Here is a 16963-nt window from a genome sequence, read left to right as displayed (position 1 = left end):
GCAGGGAAATGACTGGGCAGCAACGAGCGGATGGCTCCATTTGTTTAGGCAGGTTGGCACTGTCACTCAGTTAATTTATGATTCTCCAGGAAGGCGTATTTAAACAGAACCCCCCCCCCCCCACACACACACACACACACACACACACACACACACACACACACACACACCCCGCCCCCGGAGCATTTATCACTCTTCCGCGCCCATTCGTCAACATCACGGACATTTGCTTTTGTACACTCACTCTGTAACACAGCCACAATATGGTGCTTATTGTGTTTTGGGGGCTGTGGCAGCCCGACCACATAGCATCAGTCATTGGCCAATAAGGTTTTTTGGCCCAGAGTGGCCGTCATTTCTGCGGAGCTGATTGATAGGCTGTTGAGAAGTTGTTTCAATTTAATATATCATTCCGGTGATGGTAAACACGGGCTGAGAAGTTGCAGATGGCCGCCGAAGTCGTTTTCAGCCACAAGTGGATAATGTTGTAAACTCTGGGTGGCCGCGTTTGTTCTTTATTTCATTCGTCAAAACTGGAATTGTGGGGTTGTGTGGTGAGAGAGTGGAGAAAGAGTTCCCTCGTTCAACGTCCCATGTCGTGAAAAAGACATGTTCTTCTGACCTTTACAACAATCATACATGAATACAGGTTATTAATGCTTAGTTAACTGATAGTAAACAGTTAACCAAACATGCTAAGTTATGCTAGCTACAGGGAAGGTTGGAGTGCAGTCAGAATGCTATTTAAAGGGATACATGATCCCATCCTTATAATAAGGCTCACAAAGAGCGTTAATTAAAGATTAATTAGGCCTAATTAAGGCTTACTTAGCTCTCTTCTATTTCACTAAGCAAGAACTTCTTTGATTGCATCAATGCATCAGCCCCAAAATTCTTTTTCCTTTGCAGAAAAGTATCATTAAACTGGTGGATAAATGGATTCCAGCGCCAAATACCCCACCCCGAAATGACTCCTTTGTCAACCCTTTGGTCTGATAACATCTTTGGGTCCTGAGAAGCTGTGTGATTAAATCACGTATCCCCCTTCAAGGTAGCAGAAGGCTAACTGGTAGCCGCTAGCGCCACCACGGCTCTGCAGCGTTCTGAAGTTTGTGGCTCTGAAGCGGTGGATAAACTGTTTTGATCTTCACAAGTGGTGAATAAACGTCGACTTAAACTACGCGAAGTGGTCTCTTAATTTTTTAGAGAGTCTGATGGGGCACATGATTAAATTATTTTACCGCATTTGCTAGCAGGGGGCTAGCCAGGAGTAGCGTTATGATTTTACCAGAGACGTGGAAATATGGGGCAGCAAATGGCACGCATTCGTTTGAAGGTTGTCGTTTTTTCTTTTTCTTTTACTATTTTCACAGTTTTTTGTGGGTTTTTGGTTGCCGTTGCAGATCCATGCTGCACGGAACACGATCCAAACTAAAGCATCTCACACTGTTCAGTCTGACGCTTTCCAGCTGTGTATTTCAGCGTTCCGCTACCTGTTGGGGGGGCCTCTTCCTGCCTGTTGTGTTCTGCCGGTCACATCAACAACATCGCACACATTCATTTGGGATTTTAGGGTAATTGCCTCCACCAAGCTGCCATTTGATTTTAATTAACTGTGCTGCACACTCGGTTGAAGAAGTAGAATGTAAAGAGTCAAACTGGGGACTAAAGTATTAATTAACAATAAGTACATCTCGGAACAAATCAAAGGAAGTAATTGCCTTGCTGTGTGTAATGGGGGCTGTGCAGCATTTCTTGTAGATGTAATTAATCGAACAAGCCCATGAACAGAAATGGTTCTTATTAATTGCAGACATGAGAGTTTCCTCTCGGTCGCCGCCGATGCAGGCGGCACAGCCTCTGTGGTCGTGTTTCAGTCTCAGGTTTTGTTTTGGGTTTTTTTCAGTTAAGCTCTCAGACGGTTTTGTTAAACGAGCTTTAACAGGTTCTGGTTCAGAATCTGCAGCGGCGTAACTGCTGTCTCCACTTCTGTTGCAAAGATCAAGACCTGGGCTACGTCGCTGCGGTGGATGACGTGGGGGTTTCTGTTTGTTTGTTTGTTTCTAATTACAAGAATATGTGATGCAAAAAATGGCTGTAATTGAATACGGAGGAGGAAAACAATGCCATTGTTTGTGTTTTTAAGTAAAAGCCCTAATATGCTCTGTTACAAGTTTTAAAAAAAAGCCTGTATTCATTATCCAACGTGAGTAAAAGCGCAGAAGTCACCCCTTCTGCTGAATACATAAATGTTGATTAGATCATTAGATTCTTAATTCTGATGCATTGTCGTATAGGCAGTATTTTCCTTGTGTCGCTAGAGGACACAGAGTAGTTTTAACTGTATGAATTAATACAAACTATACATTTAATCCGACGGCTCTCAAGGCCTGTTCACAGATTAACTCTGAGGGGAGGACGTCTGTGTTGGTTCTGTAAAATGAAACCACCTGCGACTCCTCGAAGACAGGACGGAACAGCAACTCGCTGACTCGTGAAATGTGACACACTTCTTCGCCGAGTTGGTTTTTGAGGCGCAAACTACAGCGGACCTACGGAGGGAGGAAAATCGATGGTTGCATAATGATTTTTTTTTTTTAAAGTGTACTTTTGCGAGATCTGGCAGAAAGTTTTCAGTTTGGTCAGCGAACTTCGGGGTCAACGACATCAGAGACCACAACCCCGCCCACCCATGGGGGAGGTTTCTATCGTGGCTGGAATCTCAAATCAGTCTGTTTTTATTTATTTGTATTTTTGGAGGCGTTTGACATCACTTGAGGGTACGTGGGACACTTGGTGGAGTTTCCTCACCCAACATTCCAATAACGAGAGCCCTCAATGTCAAAAACTGCCCAGCTCCTCCTCCACGAGCCTGCTACTGCTTCTCCAGCTGCCCACAGTACTGCTCCTACCCTGGAAGTACTACATGAGAGCTTCTGTGAGAACTTGCAAGGGCACTTTACCCCCCATCCTTCTCATGTTCAGGTATCATAATGTATATGAGGTTGTAATCCAATCATAGTGCTTAAATATCCAGGAAGTGACTCACAAAGCACATCAGGAGAACTCATGTGACAGAAAAAGACACCCCCCCCAAAAAAAAAAAACAAAACAAAACAGCAGGAATCCAGAAAGAAACTCTGCATCTGAGCAAAATAAATAAATAAATAAATACATACATAAATAAATAAAAGGGGTTCAGTACAGGAGAGTGAGTTCAACACAGCAAAGGGGCACAAAATCAGTGGTGGAAAGTCACGGCATGAAAGTCTGGAACAGGCCAGGAAGAAAATCCTGCTCAGCACAAGAGAGGAGCAGCAGGTGAGACATTGGCAGTTAAAACTTTACCACAGGTGGGAAGTTGCATAGATGAAATAGAAATCCAGCAAAACTCAATTCTGGAAGGAGGCTTTAACTGCAGAGGTCTACTTCCTGGAGGGGGGGGGGGGGGGGGGGCTCTCATTGTACTCCAGGAAAGGAACTGCATTCTTCCTCCACCAGTGGCCCTTGAGTTTCTTTTTTAAACAAATAGAAGGAAACATTGTATGATGAGGATGATGAGGAGGATGATGATGATGATGAGGATTATCATGATGAGGAGGATTATCATGAGGATGATGATGATGAGGATTATGATGAGGATTATGAGGATGATTATGATGAGGAGGAGGAGGAGAATTATGATGATGATGAGGAGGAGGATGATGATGATGAGGATTATGAGGATGATTATGATGATGAGGATGATGATTATGATGATGAGGATGATGATTATGATGATGAGGATGATGATGATGAGGATGATGATGATTATGAGGATGATGATGAGGATGATGATGATGAGGAGGAGGAAAATTATGATGATGAAGATGAGGATGATCAGGATTATGATGATGAAGATGAGGATGATGATGATGAGGGGGAGGAGAATTATGATGATGAAGATGAGGATGATCAGGATTATGATGATGATTATGAGGATGAGGATGATGATGATGAGGGGGAGGAGAATTATGAAGATGAGGATGATCAGGATTATGATGATGAAGATGAGGATGAGGATGAGGATGAGGATCATGATGAGACCTGTGTGCTGGCTGAAGCGCGTCAGTGCCCCGCCTGAATATTAAATGAGCTCAACATTCAACTTCAAGTGGCTTTAATTCCCCCGTGCGTTTTTTTTTTAATTGAAATCCACTCACTCCTGGACACCCTGGACTGAGTTGCAGGAGAAGCGTGTGTCTGTGCGTGCGTGCGTGCGTGCGTGCGTGTGTGTGTGTCTGTGTGTGTGTGTCTTATTATTGAACGGTCCCGCGTCAGGCGTTCAAAGAAGAGACGCGTGTCTCTCTCTCTCTCCCTCTCTCTCGCTCTCTCCCTCTCTGTCCCCTCCTCTTCCTCTGAAAATCTTCTGCCTCTTCCCATCCCGAGCTGCGTGTCCTTCCACCACTTGATATTTCACACCTTTTGCAGCCTGCAGGTGCCGTGAATAGACCACCTTCCTCCTCCTCCTCCTCCTCTTCCTCTCCGCTGCGCCGGTGTTATATATTTGCGTGTTTTTTTCTGCTTCCTTCCTTCTTTCCTTCTGCCCGGGGGGAGCAACACTTTCTGCAGCTGTAGGGAATCATGACCACGGCGAAGGAGGGCAACGCGCTGTCGAAAGCGGCTCAGCAGCAAGATCAGGTACCGGGGAGCTTCTCTCTCTCTCACGCATTCCTGCCCGCTCATGTTTGCGCCGCTCTGCTTTGGTTTGCAACACCGCACGAAGCGCTGCGGTGACTTTTTTTGTCTGACCGCGGAAGGTGTCAGGAGGTGACGGTTTGCGTCCTTTCTTAACGTAGGTCTTCTCCCGGGAGTCTGTCCGGTACCGTGCAGCGCCTTCCAGCCCCGTGTGATCACCGTTATTCTCTGTGACTTTACGCACAATGAGCAGCTTGTGTTTTCCCGTGACATCCAGAGCGCTTCACCTTGCGGGTGGGAGGGAGGAGAGGGGGACGGGGGGGGACGTGCAAATTAGCCCAACTTGAATCGGAAAGGCCCCGCAGATGTGACCCGTTAGAGTCGTCAGCTTTAGCCGGGATGAGAGCGTAAAGCCCGGCAAAGCCTGTGGTGAGCTGCTCGGGTCGGGCTGGAGGGTGGAAGCACTGTTGCGTGTCGCTGGGAAGTGTGACTGCTGCCTGTTGGTGTCAGATCCAGGGATGGAGGAGCCTCACCTGCTGCTCCTGTCTTGGTAACCAGGTTACATCTCATTCCCTGTCAGCTGAAATGACTGCCCTGGTGTCACAGCAGACTCCAGGACAGCCAGCAGGTCCTCAGGCTCCGTGGCACTGGAACAAGGCTGCAGTTCCTGTCTGACTGCCTTTATTTTAAAACCGGAATTCCACAGCTGCCTAAGATCTTCATGATTCAGGATTAGAATTGAAGAGGGGCAAATTTAACTTTTAAACCCAAGCAGTACATTTATTTCGCCCTACGTCGCAGCTCATTTTGCCCCCAGTGGGTTACTGAGCAGGAGGCTTGTGTTAATATTCAGCTGCAGACGTCCACTTCTGATTTGACGTCTCTTTCATCTCCTTTGGTTCACTTTGACTACAAACTTGATCCAAACCAGAAGAGGCGTTAAACATCTGTAATGACCAAGGCTGCGAAATGCTGCTGTTACACATCTGGCAGCTGCCGATGAAGGCGGCTGGAGTCCATCTAGTTATCATACCTAGCGTTATGATTGCCGTGCGTCGAGCCTGTCCGTCAACAGGAGGTGTAGCTTCAGACGGCATCTGTTGATGGCGGGGCCCCTGCCCCAGCCCCCACCTGAGCGCCGCACCTGTCCAGCTGGTGTCAGGGAAGTTTAAGAGTGACACCTGCCCCACTGGGGTTCAGCTGCAGACTGCCAGTCACACCCCTGGAGACGGGCGAACCTCCCGCTCACACATTCACACCGGCGTCACTGCAACCGGAGGAAAGTTTGAGTAACAGTTTAGATCTTCACCTTTGTTTCTTCATTTCTGTCCAACAAATCATCCGATCTGAATGTCACCAGGCTCATTGATGGATTGATTGACCGAATCTTTGATGAAAGTAATGGTGGCGCCCGTGACTCGTTCACGTTCGGCTGGTTGGCTCATTAAATCTGTCTCTCACCGTTGTTTAATGCCCATTTTTACCCAAACATCAGAATAGAGAAGCTGGACTTTGGAGCAAACTTGATGGCGACACCAGCGCTCACTTGTGGGATCGTTGGCTTCTTCTCTAAATGTTTTCCTGGAGGCGACTTGACATTGTGTCACATCTGAACACCAGAACTTAAACTCAGTAAACCCAAACTAATTAATGCAGTTTCCACCGAGGGGAAGTGACATCATCGATCCAGATTGGGTTGAGGACCATTCCCAAAATCCTAAAGGTTATTCCACAACTTAAGTTCAGTCATTCCACAAACTGTCATCAGCTCACTGCTTTAGTTGTAGCAGGCGAACCACTGCTGGTGATCACATGACCTCCTTGTCTGTCAGGGAGCCGACACAGAAACGTTACACCTAATATTAGAACAGTAGCCAGGATCCAGAGGAGAAACATGCACTGGTTTTTTTTAGAGATATTCTTTGAAAATATGACCAAAAAGACAGTTTCAGTGGGAAGGTGTAGCCCCCTGCTCACCTCCGCCTGTAATCAATTTCAGAATTGCATGCTAAAAACTTTATTTGGTTTCAAAAGTGTCTTTCATTTCAGGATTAGAGAGCCGGAGTTGCCGGAATAGAAGCAAACGCTGGCTGAAATACTGCCTCAGTGGCGGTTGCTTGGAAAAGCCTTGGTGTAAAAAGGGCCAGCGCGTGCTTGGAGAGGGGAGGGACGCACCCGGTGCAGTCAGACACCCATATAAACGAGTGAGGTCCTGTTGTAGCGTCCTGATTGATGGCCTGCTAGCAGCACTCGTGGTCCGCGGACAGAGGACGAGATAGAGGGCAGCTCGCCAGAGATAGCCACGGTTCTCCAGCAATCAGCTAGCCACAGCCTGCAGAGAGCCTCACGCCGCTAACCCTCATTACTGCAGTCGGCTGGAGGTTCGGTGTGAGGTTGAGTCTGGGTGAAGGCAGAAAACATTTATTTGCCAAAAAAGCAGCAAGATAGCTCCCGCGTGCACCGGGAATGTGTGCAGCGTAATCTTGTCTTCTAGTTGGAGGTTGTCTAAGTTCAGATTTCTGTTACTTCTCAGCCATTTGGAGCTCAGTGCAGCTTCAAAGCAGGATCACAGCATCCAACATTTAATGAGGAAGACTTCAGCGGAGATGCCTTCGCCATCCTGCCCAATAAGCAGCCTTTCGCCGCTTTTTTCTTTTGGGTTTCGGTGGTGTCTGACAAACCCGGAAAGCCTGAGGAGAGACTTTGTGTGAGCCCAGCTGAAAAGCAAAGTCTTCCCTGTTAAAGCTGAGTTTCGTAGCGTCTCGGGGCAGCTTGAGAAACAGCTGAGCCGAGCAGCCTGTGGGTCTTCCTGGAGAGAATAGAAATCCACAGGACAGAGAGGGAAATGAATCATTGAGGAGCCAAAGCCTGGTGGCATGGTAGCGCCGTCTCACCACGTAGTTCTGACTTGGATCTTTTTCATGTGGAATGTGTTTGTAATAAACTCTAACTGTTCCGTCCTGTCAGAGCTTTTGTCTGCTGCTGGCCGATGTCATTGCATGTAGCAGCCATCGCAGACGTTATCAGCCCATTAAATGGGAGCGTTATCAGTTATCATCACCGCCATTAGGATGCTTCAGGGGCGGCGTAGCTACCCACAGCCCTAACCAGGATGAATATAGAGGGTTGTGTCAGGATCAAACATGCTGCTCAGTCCTCCACCGTGTGTGTGTGTGTGTGTGTGTGTGTGTGTGTGTGTGTGTGTGTGAGAGGAGCCGGAATGCAAAACTAAGAATGTTTCACATCTCCGCCTACTCGCTGGTGCGTGCATCTGTTACCGTTAATTGTCATCATTCACGACCACTTCCTGCTGTTTGTCGCCCTCCAGAACTCAAGAACTCACAGAACTTCATGTTTTAGGGTTTGACAGCTAAAGTCAGGTGATTACAACCAACCAACCGAATTCAGTTCTGTGTCTGTACGAAGCCTCACAGGGACATGCAGGTACACCCCCCACACACACATTTACACACACGGCCTCTTTGACGACTCGTCCGCCAACAGATTGCTTTGTGCAGTAAAGCTACGGCTGAGAGGACGGCGCTCCTGCTCAACCGTACTGTGTCCAGGCCACGGCCCTGTACCTGAGACCGCCATGGGTCAGGGGTCAGGGGTCGTGTGCAGTGCTGCATGATCTGTTGGGGGTTTTTTTAGACAGCATTGTGACTTGGCTGGAAGCAGGAACCAGACACTCATTTCCTGTCACGGTTGGGTTATGTTTAAGTTCCAAAACATAACCTTGAAAAGATCCCGACTCGGGATGAAGTGAGTTCCTCCTTAAATTACACAACAACAACAGTAACGACAGTGACGCCGCTAAATCTGCTATTTGTTCGTCTCATCCACTGTCCCGAACCGTGAGCAGTCTTTATTAGTAGTGCTATTATAATTTATCAGACTCTGGCAGGCCACCAGCGTCTACCTCAGTAATGAATGCTGGTTAATATCAAATGCATTACTAGTATTGATTTACTGCTTTTGTGTCAAATCATGTATCATTTGTGGAAGCGTCTGGTCTTACGGAGCGCCAGTATCTGATTTACAGTAAGAGTTACTTCACTCACTAGAGGACATCGGTGGCTTGAGGTGTACCAGGTGAAAGATATTCTCCCCAACACAGCAAGCAGCTCTGTAATGGCTCGATCATATCCAAATGCACTGTACGCACCAGAGGAATTAGGTGGCTGTCTACATCCTTCAAAGAAGGACAAGACTTTCTCCATATTTCCTGATATTCTGACACCAGTTTGTTAAAAACTGTCATATAAATCTGGAGTAATGTTTCTTGAAGTCGTGCTCCTTGTCAAATACTGATAAAACGTTATTTATTTGAAACGGTGCTCGTCTGCTATGAGCTGATAAATCCAAGCATGAAATGTGAAGATGCTCACTTGAAAGTCAAAGGAAAATATCAACAAGCAAAAAAAGTCAGAGGGGACATGCTCGGCTCCCTTTTTTTTTTTTTTTTTTTTTTTTTGAAGACGGCGAGAGTTTTAAATATTGTGCAACTGATGATATTTTTGCCTTCATGTCTGTAGAGAAAACAAATGTGGTTTCAGCCTCCCACCCCACCTCGGTGGAGCTGCCGCCACAGTTGTCTCCGGATGAGTAGCTTAAGCGTTTAAACAGAACAGTAAAGTAGCAACTAGCACTCCAAAACACAGGAGGACGACCAGGAATCATCTGCGCGGCACCTGCTGCTTTTCTTTTGTCCCTGAGCTCGAGTGCACACTTAGAAAATGGAGCTAAGTACCGGAGCGTTGCTGTAGTGGCGCCACTTACAGGAAGAGTCCTGCTGTTTGGCTTCATCGCCGCTACTCCATCTTTGAATCCAGTGTTTGTGCATGTAGATGCGTCAGAGGGGGTTCGCGTGGATTCATCCCACGGTCAACGTGATCGGACTTCACCGGGAATGTGACCTGAACGTATTTTAAAGGGTGACCTAGATGCAGCAGGAAGGCGTCGAACAGGACGGTCACCAATCGGGCTGTGACAAACGCAAATATGGCCTTTGAACACCTACACGCCGGCCGTCCCGCCCCTCGTTGGTCATCCTGGGTTTTTCTAACTTGCATGACGCTGCGTTGCAACTCTTTCATCTGCCAGCTCCTTCTTCACAGTGTCTAAGCTCCATTTGGTTGTGAAATGTGTGTGTGTGTCTGTCTGTCTGTCTGTCTGTCTGTCTATTAGTTAAGTATTTCAAGACTGCAGTCGCCCTCGCCCACATGGCAGCTAGTAGCCACTTGGAACTCATCATTAGCATAGCGTTATCTGTGCTGCGCGTGGACGGCAGAAGGCTGGTTTACACCTCACATCAGGCGCTGAGGCAACGACGCCACCTCCCTCACTCGTTCGAGAGAATTGAGATGTGATGAATCCCGGTATTCCCATTCGTCGACTCCGCTACTACTCTTGGCTAGTTGTGTGTTTTGGGTGGGGCTGCAGGAAAGCCTGTCCATGAAAAGCTGAACCAGGGACGCACAACCTGATGTCAGGCTTGATGTCAACGCATCATTAGCATATCATTAGCTGTGCTGTGTGTGGACGGTGGATCCTCTCTCACTCGTTCGGGGGAGTTGAGATGTGAAAACACGCCCACTCAAAGAAGCGTGTAGCGTTGGACGACGGCATTCTGGCGCTGCTCGAGCTACAAAGAGATTACGGAGGCCACCAGAATCGGTGTGTAGAAGTGAAAATTAGCATGTCATGCCTGGGACATGAGCCAGACGTTTGCAGCTGCATGTATTTTTTTGTCCACCTCACAATCAGCGATGTGTCAGAGGGAGAGACTAGACACCCCTACAGTCAGGAAATTATTCATGCAAAATTCTCAAATCTAAAATGCAAAAACCCTGCTCCCAGAAGGTGGTACTTCATATGTATGAGGTGATACTCAACCCCTTCCTGTATATTCTCTGCATAATTTGAATTGTTTGTCCTTTTGCAAGGTCCTTTGTGACTCTGTTTCCTTTAGTTAGATTTGTAAAAGCGTCCCCGTGGCGAGCGGTGAGCTCGAGGTGCTGTTAGGTCATCCACCTTTATCAGTCCAGCTCTCGCGCTTTCTTTTCTACTGACTGTGATGGTCCTTTTTAGCTCAGCCACTTCTTAATGAGGAAGATAAGCAGTGCAGCCAAAATAGACTCAGTAAAAAAAAAAAAAAAAACTCCAGCGTGACTGGGTGATTCACTTTTGGACTGCAAATAGATAATTGGCCAATTCCTCCTGTTTGCTGAGTGCCCTTGACTGATAAGAGGGGATGGAGGATGGATTTAGAGGAGTCCCCCTAATGTTTGTGCCTTGGTTCATATTAAGGGAAAATTATGAAACAATTGAGCTGTGGTGTTGGGGTCTGGAGGGGAGATTAGAAGCGAGATTGCCAGGCAGCCACCGCAGCGATTCATCATGATTGTTGTCATGATTTAAATGTTTGTTGACGAAATGGCTAATAAACTCAGGGAGGGGTGCGCTCTAATACAGCAATAAATATTCAGTGTTTGGAGCCATGCTCAAACTAAATGTCACGGTGATCTTCCATCTCGCTAATAGTCGTTGTAGACATCAGGTGTGTGCATCTGTTTGTGTGTGTGTGTGTGTGGAGGGTTTGTTAAAGAAATAGTACATCATACATCGATTGAATGAACGTCCCTTGCATTCAAGCCCTCCACAAACGACTTCTCACCATGCTCACGAAAGCTATAATTCACACAAAAAACTGTATTTTTGCCTTTCAAGTACCCACAGAGAGATGTGAGCTCATAAATGTGTTTTCCCTGCCTCCATTACACTTCTCTGTGACTCCAGAAGAGAGCCAGCCGCGTGTATATTGAGCTCCACGCTAATGGTAACCGAGGGCTACCAACTGCAAAACTGCCCACAAACGTTGCTCACAATGTGGATTATGAAGGATGATGCACTTGAGAGTTTATAAATGGAGCTTTCTGGGAAGTTCTGTTGTTGCTTTGTTGCTGTTGTTAGCCGTCAGTCTCCATTAGCCTCAAGCTAAATATCCAGGCGCGTGGCTAGCTCTTATCTGGAGCCACAAAACCATCTTTGCGAGTTCAAAACACTCCGTATTTTGTGACAGGTAAAATACACTGAAAGCTCTTTGTCGTGGTGGAAATCTAGATTGACGAGTGTGTTGCAATATTCTCAGGTGATACCATATTTGTAGCAGAGCTAGCTTCTCAGCAGAGCTAGCTGTTTCTGGTTAGCCCTGTGCTCATATGAATGTGGATGAATAATTCAATTGTGCAGCACTCACAGACATCCCAAATCTTATCGGAACAAATTGGGGTTTTTAAAGTTGTAATCAGCATTTTACTGCAGAAATGGAGCAGGCTACGGCTGGAATGGCTACTCCTGGCTAGCGCCACGCTAGCCGTCCAAACATTATCACAGCTAATGGGTCATATTGTGACAGTTACACGTTTTGTAGGTGATGCACGATGCATGAAGCTTCCAAACTGTGTGTAAAAGTGGCTCATTTAGGAAAAGGTCAGTGTTTTTTTTTCTGTCAAGTGTTTAAAACAAAAGGATTTTTTTTTCCCGGCGTTCAGGCAGTCAGCAAAGGCTGAATATAAATCACATGATCTGATTTTCTATCCTGAGTGGCCTTATTTCCTGTAAGAATTCTCTAAGAATTGTTTTCATTCCTGTCTCCCTTGCATGTAGCTGAAGGTTACGGTTTTTATAAGGTGGTAAATAAGATAAATGCATTCAGACAAAAGTCCATGTCAGAATTTATTTTTTAGAGATAAAGCATATTAGGTTTACACACCAGAAATGTCCTGTTTCTCAGGCTGCAGATGTGTTTTGTATGCAAAAGCGGTGAGCAAGTCTTGTAGAGTTAAGTCAGATAAATCATCTTCTAGTCTGTCTGGGGTGTATCAGTCTCTATCTGTGTGCAAATATATAAAACACACACTGTGCCAGTTAATATGTCTTTGGATTCTTCCCTTGGTGTGTGTGTGTGTGTGTGTGTGTGTGTGTGTGTGTGTGTGTGTGTGTGTGTGTGTGTGTGTGTGTGTTTATCTGCGTCTTGCCTTAGTCCATTCCAACTCTGTTTTCTGCTCTTATCGACCTGCTGTAATTAGGGGCCCAGAGCTGTAGAGCAGGAAGGCGATCAGCAGCCGCCATGTTCCGCCAAGCATCTAATTGAAACGTTGAGCGTTGCCAGGTTCACCGCCGTCCCCCTCAGGTCCCGCTGTCGCCTCTGCGCCACCTCCACATCGGTGACAAACATTCAGAAGAGCAAGTTCTAGTCACAAACGATAAACAGGTAATTGCCTGTGGGCTCACATGCGAATTAGGAGGAGCCAGTGCTCCAGCTTCATTGGACGAGCTGCCAGAGGTTGTTTGTGCCAGTGTTGGAGAAGTGAGACAGCTCAATGTGATACACACAGCTGAGGTGAGCCTGGGATGTCATTAGCTTTGTCTCACCGAAGCTCTGATTTCAGACTTTAACTTCTGGCATCGAGGACCTGCACTGACGTAATTCTGCCGAAGAGGAAATTTAATATCCGTCAATTAAAAGCAGTTGGACTCGACAGTGATTGTTACCAGGAACCAGGAAGTTGTTGACATGTAGCCAGGAATCGGGTTTCCTCGAATTTTTATGTGCGTCATTGCAACGCTGAAAGAAAACACAGCAGCGGTGCCTCGATGTTATGCGGTGCATGAATTGCTCGCTCTCTCCAGCTGCTCTGACTGTTGTACTTTTGTGAAACATCTGCACAGCCACTGACACCGAACAACACCGGTGCTGATTTGAGGACAAGCGCTGTTGTCTAACATTGACAGCAAACTAACGTGGTGTATAAACCGGCGGTCAGTGATGCGGGGCTTCAGACGCCCTGCCACCAGCGCATTGACGCTACACAAAGTTTGACTGCATTGCAAATTAGCAGCTGCACCACTGCAAGGAAGAGAAAGTGGAACGCCTGTTTTAAGGCCTAAGGGTGTAATTAGGACTGTGTATATTTTGTTATCCACGTCATGGTCTGCCCGCTCGCTCGCTCGCTCTTCCTAGAGCTTTTACAACCCGTCGACTGAAGCAGGCGAGCGTCCGGCGACCAGAGCGCGCACTTCTGCGCCTGAATGTTTTGTGGCGCGGCGCATGGTTGACTTGGACTTGTGTTAAATTTTTTTTTTTAGAAGCAGCTGATGATGAACACTGACGGCTAAACAAACATGCTACACTGATTTACTTTTTTCTCCAAGAAGCTTAAATGCTGATTTCTGGGGTTACGAACACATTTTAGTGAGATAAGCTACTGGGCAGAAGCCCTTTGTAACAGCAAATACTAAAACTGGATCAAGTAACTGGATGTTTGCTCAGTTTCAAGCCCCCGTGGCGCTGATAGGGAACAGAACGTTTACTGCCTCTGCTACCGTCAATCATTCAGTTCCAGCAGCTATCAAGATGAACGCTATCGCCACGACTCGCTCCCGCGTCATCGTGCTCACGCCCTCTAAAGGTTAAAGTCTTGCAGAGTTTCCCCCCCCCCCCCCCCTAAAAGTAGAAACAAATGAGCACATTCCTCCTCGCTTCCTTTGCCAATGCAAATCGCCCTCTGTAGCACCACATAGAGCCACTCGGTAGCCTGCAGGGGGCTAAAGGCTGCACCCAAATCTTGGCACCTGACTCCTCAGCTTGGCTCCGACTTAGAGGAATGAGCTTGCAGTCTCCCAACCAGTGTTCCTGCTGACATTTATCGCCTCCAACCTTTAGTGTTATTGTTATGACTGCAATCATTCTTGCCGTTTGGGAATACTGATGGAGCTCCAAATTGACCAACTCGGGGATTTTAATGTGACGGCTCATCACATTATGGTGATGGGAGCGTGAAAGTAGGCAGCAGTATCATCTTTTCTCCACTCGAAAAGCATGCATCCCTGTCATCCGTCTGACAGCCTGGTTGTAAGCCCCGTCCTGGACTGCCTATCTGCCGGCACGCATCCGACTCCTGATTCCTCCGGCTATAAAAAAATAAGTCTGGAATTGGTCAGAGGCGACAGTGTCAACCTCTCTGCTGATTTTGCACACTCAAAATATTGGCAGCCATTACATGTCTCCTCTGTGGTGTTTAATGCCCATCCTTGAAATACTGACTTTCATCACCACATTCACACGCCACACACCCGGCGGCGGCGGCGGTGGCAGGAGGAGCAGCCTGGTTTCTATGGCAATGCTGTAGCTCAGTGTGCAGCTTTGAACACACACAAGCACACACACACAAAAGACAAATTGATTGGGGAACAAAAAAAAAACAACTATTGGTTATTAATTGTGTCGCCATCTTGCTTTATGCTTTTGTAAAGTAGCGGCTGAAATTGAATCAAAAGCAGAACGCACGCTTCATTCCAGAAGCCTAATTTCAGAGCGTTCTTGCAAATGAGCGTCCGACTTTGTTCTAACATGAGACGCCACGGGAAGCTTGATTGAGGCTTTTGATTTGCCCATTGTTCTGCTGATTTAAAAATGTGCTTCATTGCCACTTAGTATTCCACAGAGAGTGCTAATTACTGCAGAAACGTCCATCTCACACATATTTTAAAGTGTTATCATAAGCTATTAATTTTCAGGAAACGCTGCAATTCACAGCCCTATGGATTATGCATATGGATGTTTAGTGTCATTCCATGAGGAGAAATATCCTGCTTAAGTAAAAATGTATAACATATTTGCATTATTCAATGAAGCGGATACTAAAATATCCTTCCGTCTTCTTAAAGATTCCTTCATTTCCCCTTCAAGTTCACACAGTCCCTGAGTTTGCACACTTGAGTTTATCATCTCATTTTCACTGATCCTCAGGGTGCTCTCAATTGTCACTGAGTTATATGCTCCAGCCATTCTCATATCAGTGCAATACAGGTCCCCCACACACACACACACACACACACTCACTCACTCACTCAATTGCAGTCTTTTCATAGAAGAAGAAAAAAAATGGCACTCCTGGGTAATCTCTGGCTCTGAATGAAGCTTAAGGAGCTATTGAGGAGGTTTTATCACACGTTTATTATCAGTTGTCACTGACCCGCCAAGTTGGGTCCAGGCCAGTGAGATAATAATATCTACATTTCAAAGATCATATTATTTCATGTATAATTAAGACGTGTAATGGAAGGAAATATTTGAATAAAATACATTTTCCAACATTGTACTGGGACCTAAAGGCTTAAATAAACTAAAGAAAGAGTATCGATCTTGCCCTCACATCTGTCGGGAGCAATATTCCATCTCCAGCCCTGGCAGCTTCAGTCCAGGAGAGAGGTAGCATTAGCATTAGCATGTATACATTTCGGGTTTATCAGGTTAACTTCATCTTAAGTTTAGGTTTGAGTGAACTTTTATCTTTATGAAGTGTTGTAGTTGGTGAAGGCATCAGCAGCGTAGTTTCTCATCACCTATTACTGAGTCCCGAATTGAGCGCTCCAGTTTTGCATTCCGGATATGTCGAAGCCCTGCTCGTGAAATCACGTCTGATGGTTTAATAGAAACCTGCAATTTTAATCGGACTTGCAACAATTGTGTATAAATGTGGAGAAAAATCGATGGAATATGTGACACACTGTCACAGTTTGGCGTGAGTCGATATTTACTGATATCAACCGTACCGTCGCATCATTTGAGGAATTCCTCTCAGCCTTCCCGTCTCCCTTTCAGACAGAATAAGAGGAGAGAGAATAATCCCACTTCTCACCAGCCTTCCTTCCCCTCCTCCCTCCACACCAACGCCTCCTGTAGTTTGCACAAAGCAAGTTGCCGTTTCTCCGCATGACAGCACGATGATTTCACCTCTGCGGTAAAGATACTTCTTGTCACGTGACGTTCTGCTGATAGCATGTGAGGCGTGTTTGTGACAGCGGCGGGGGGGGGGGGGGGGGTGGGGGTCTACTGCTACATTAACGGCAGCTTTGGCGTGTGAGACTGGAGTGGTGGGTCTTGTTTTGTTGTGCAGGAGGATATAGATCCGCAGACATGCTCTTGCAAGTGGGGACAATTGACTTCAATAAGGAAATAGCATCTTCGAGCTCCTCCGATGTGTTTTTGCCAACAGGGAACAAAGAACATGTTGGAAATCAATTTCGTCACGCTGAGAAAGTGTGGGCCAAAGTATGCTTTGTGGCAACGGAATGCATTAGAGAGCCTTAGTGCATTAAGACAATCGAACGGCTTTACTCACGCTGCCTGGATGCACAAAGAACCCGTGTCAACACGTTTCAAGTGTTTAAACTGATATTTTAAATTCATGCGTCTGCAGCGTAGAGAGTGAGTGTG

At 46.5% G+C, this 16963-nt stretch overlaps 1 protein-coding gene across 6 annotated transcripts in view; it reads left to right on the top strand.

Moving 5' to 3' along the window:
* The window catches only part of dpp6a (dipeptidyl-peptidase 6a), a 203801-nt gene that overhangs the window by 110030 nt on the left and 76808 nt on the right, over nucleotides 1-16963 (top strand). The window contains exon 1 of one of the 6 annotated variants that reach the window (XM_086192167.1): nucleotides 4352-4680. The exons of the other annotated variants lie outside the window; for them this stretch is intronic. Coding sequence (XP_086048293.1) covers nucleotides 4624-4680 — 57 coding nt within the window. The 5' untranslated portion in view covers nucleotides 4352-4623. Of the gene's footprint in view, nucleotides 1-4351; nucleotides 4681-16963 lie in introns of those variants that run through there. 6 annotated transcript variants of the gene reach the window in all.

This window comes from Aulostomus chinensis, chromosome 21 (genome assembly GCF_037954235.1).
Source record: "Aulostomus chinensis isolate RoL2024-O1b breed Wild chromosome 21, RoL_Achi_v1.0, whole genome shotgun sequence".
Taxonomy (NCBI): Eukaryota; Metazoa; Chordata; class Actinopteri; order Syngnathiformes; family Aulostomidae; genus Aulostomus; species Aulostomus chinensis.
This window is presented reverse-complemented; position numbering and strand designations above follow the sequence as displayed.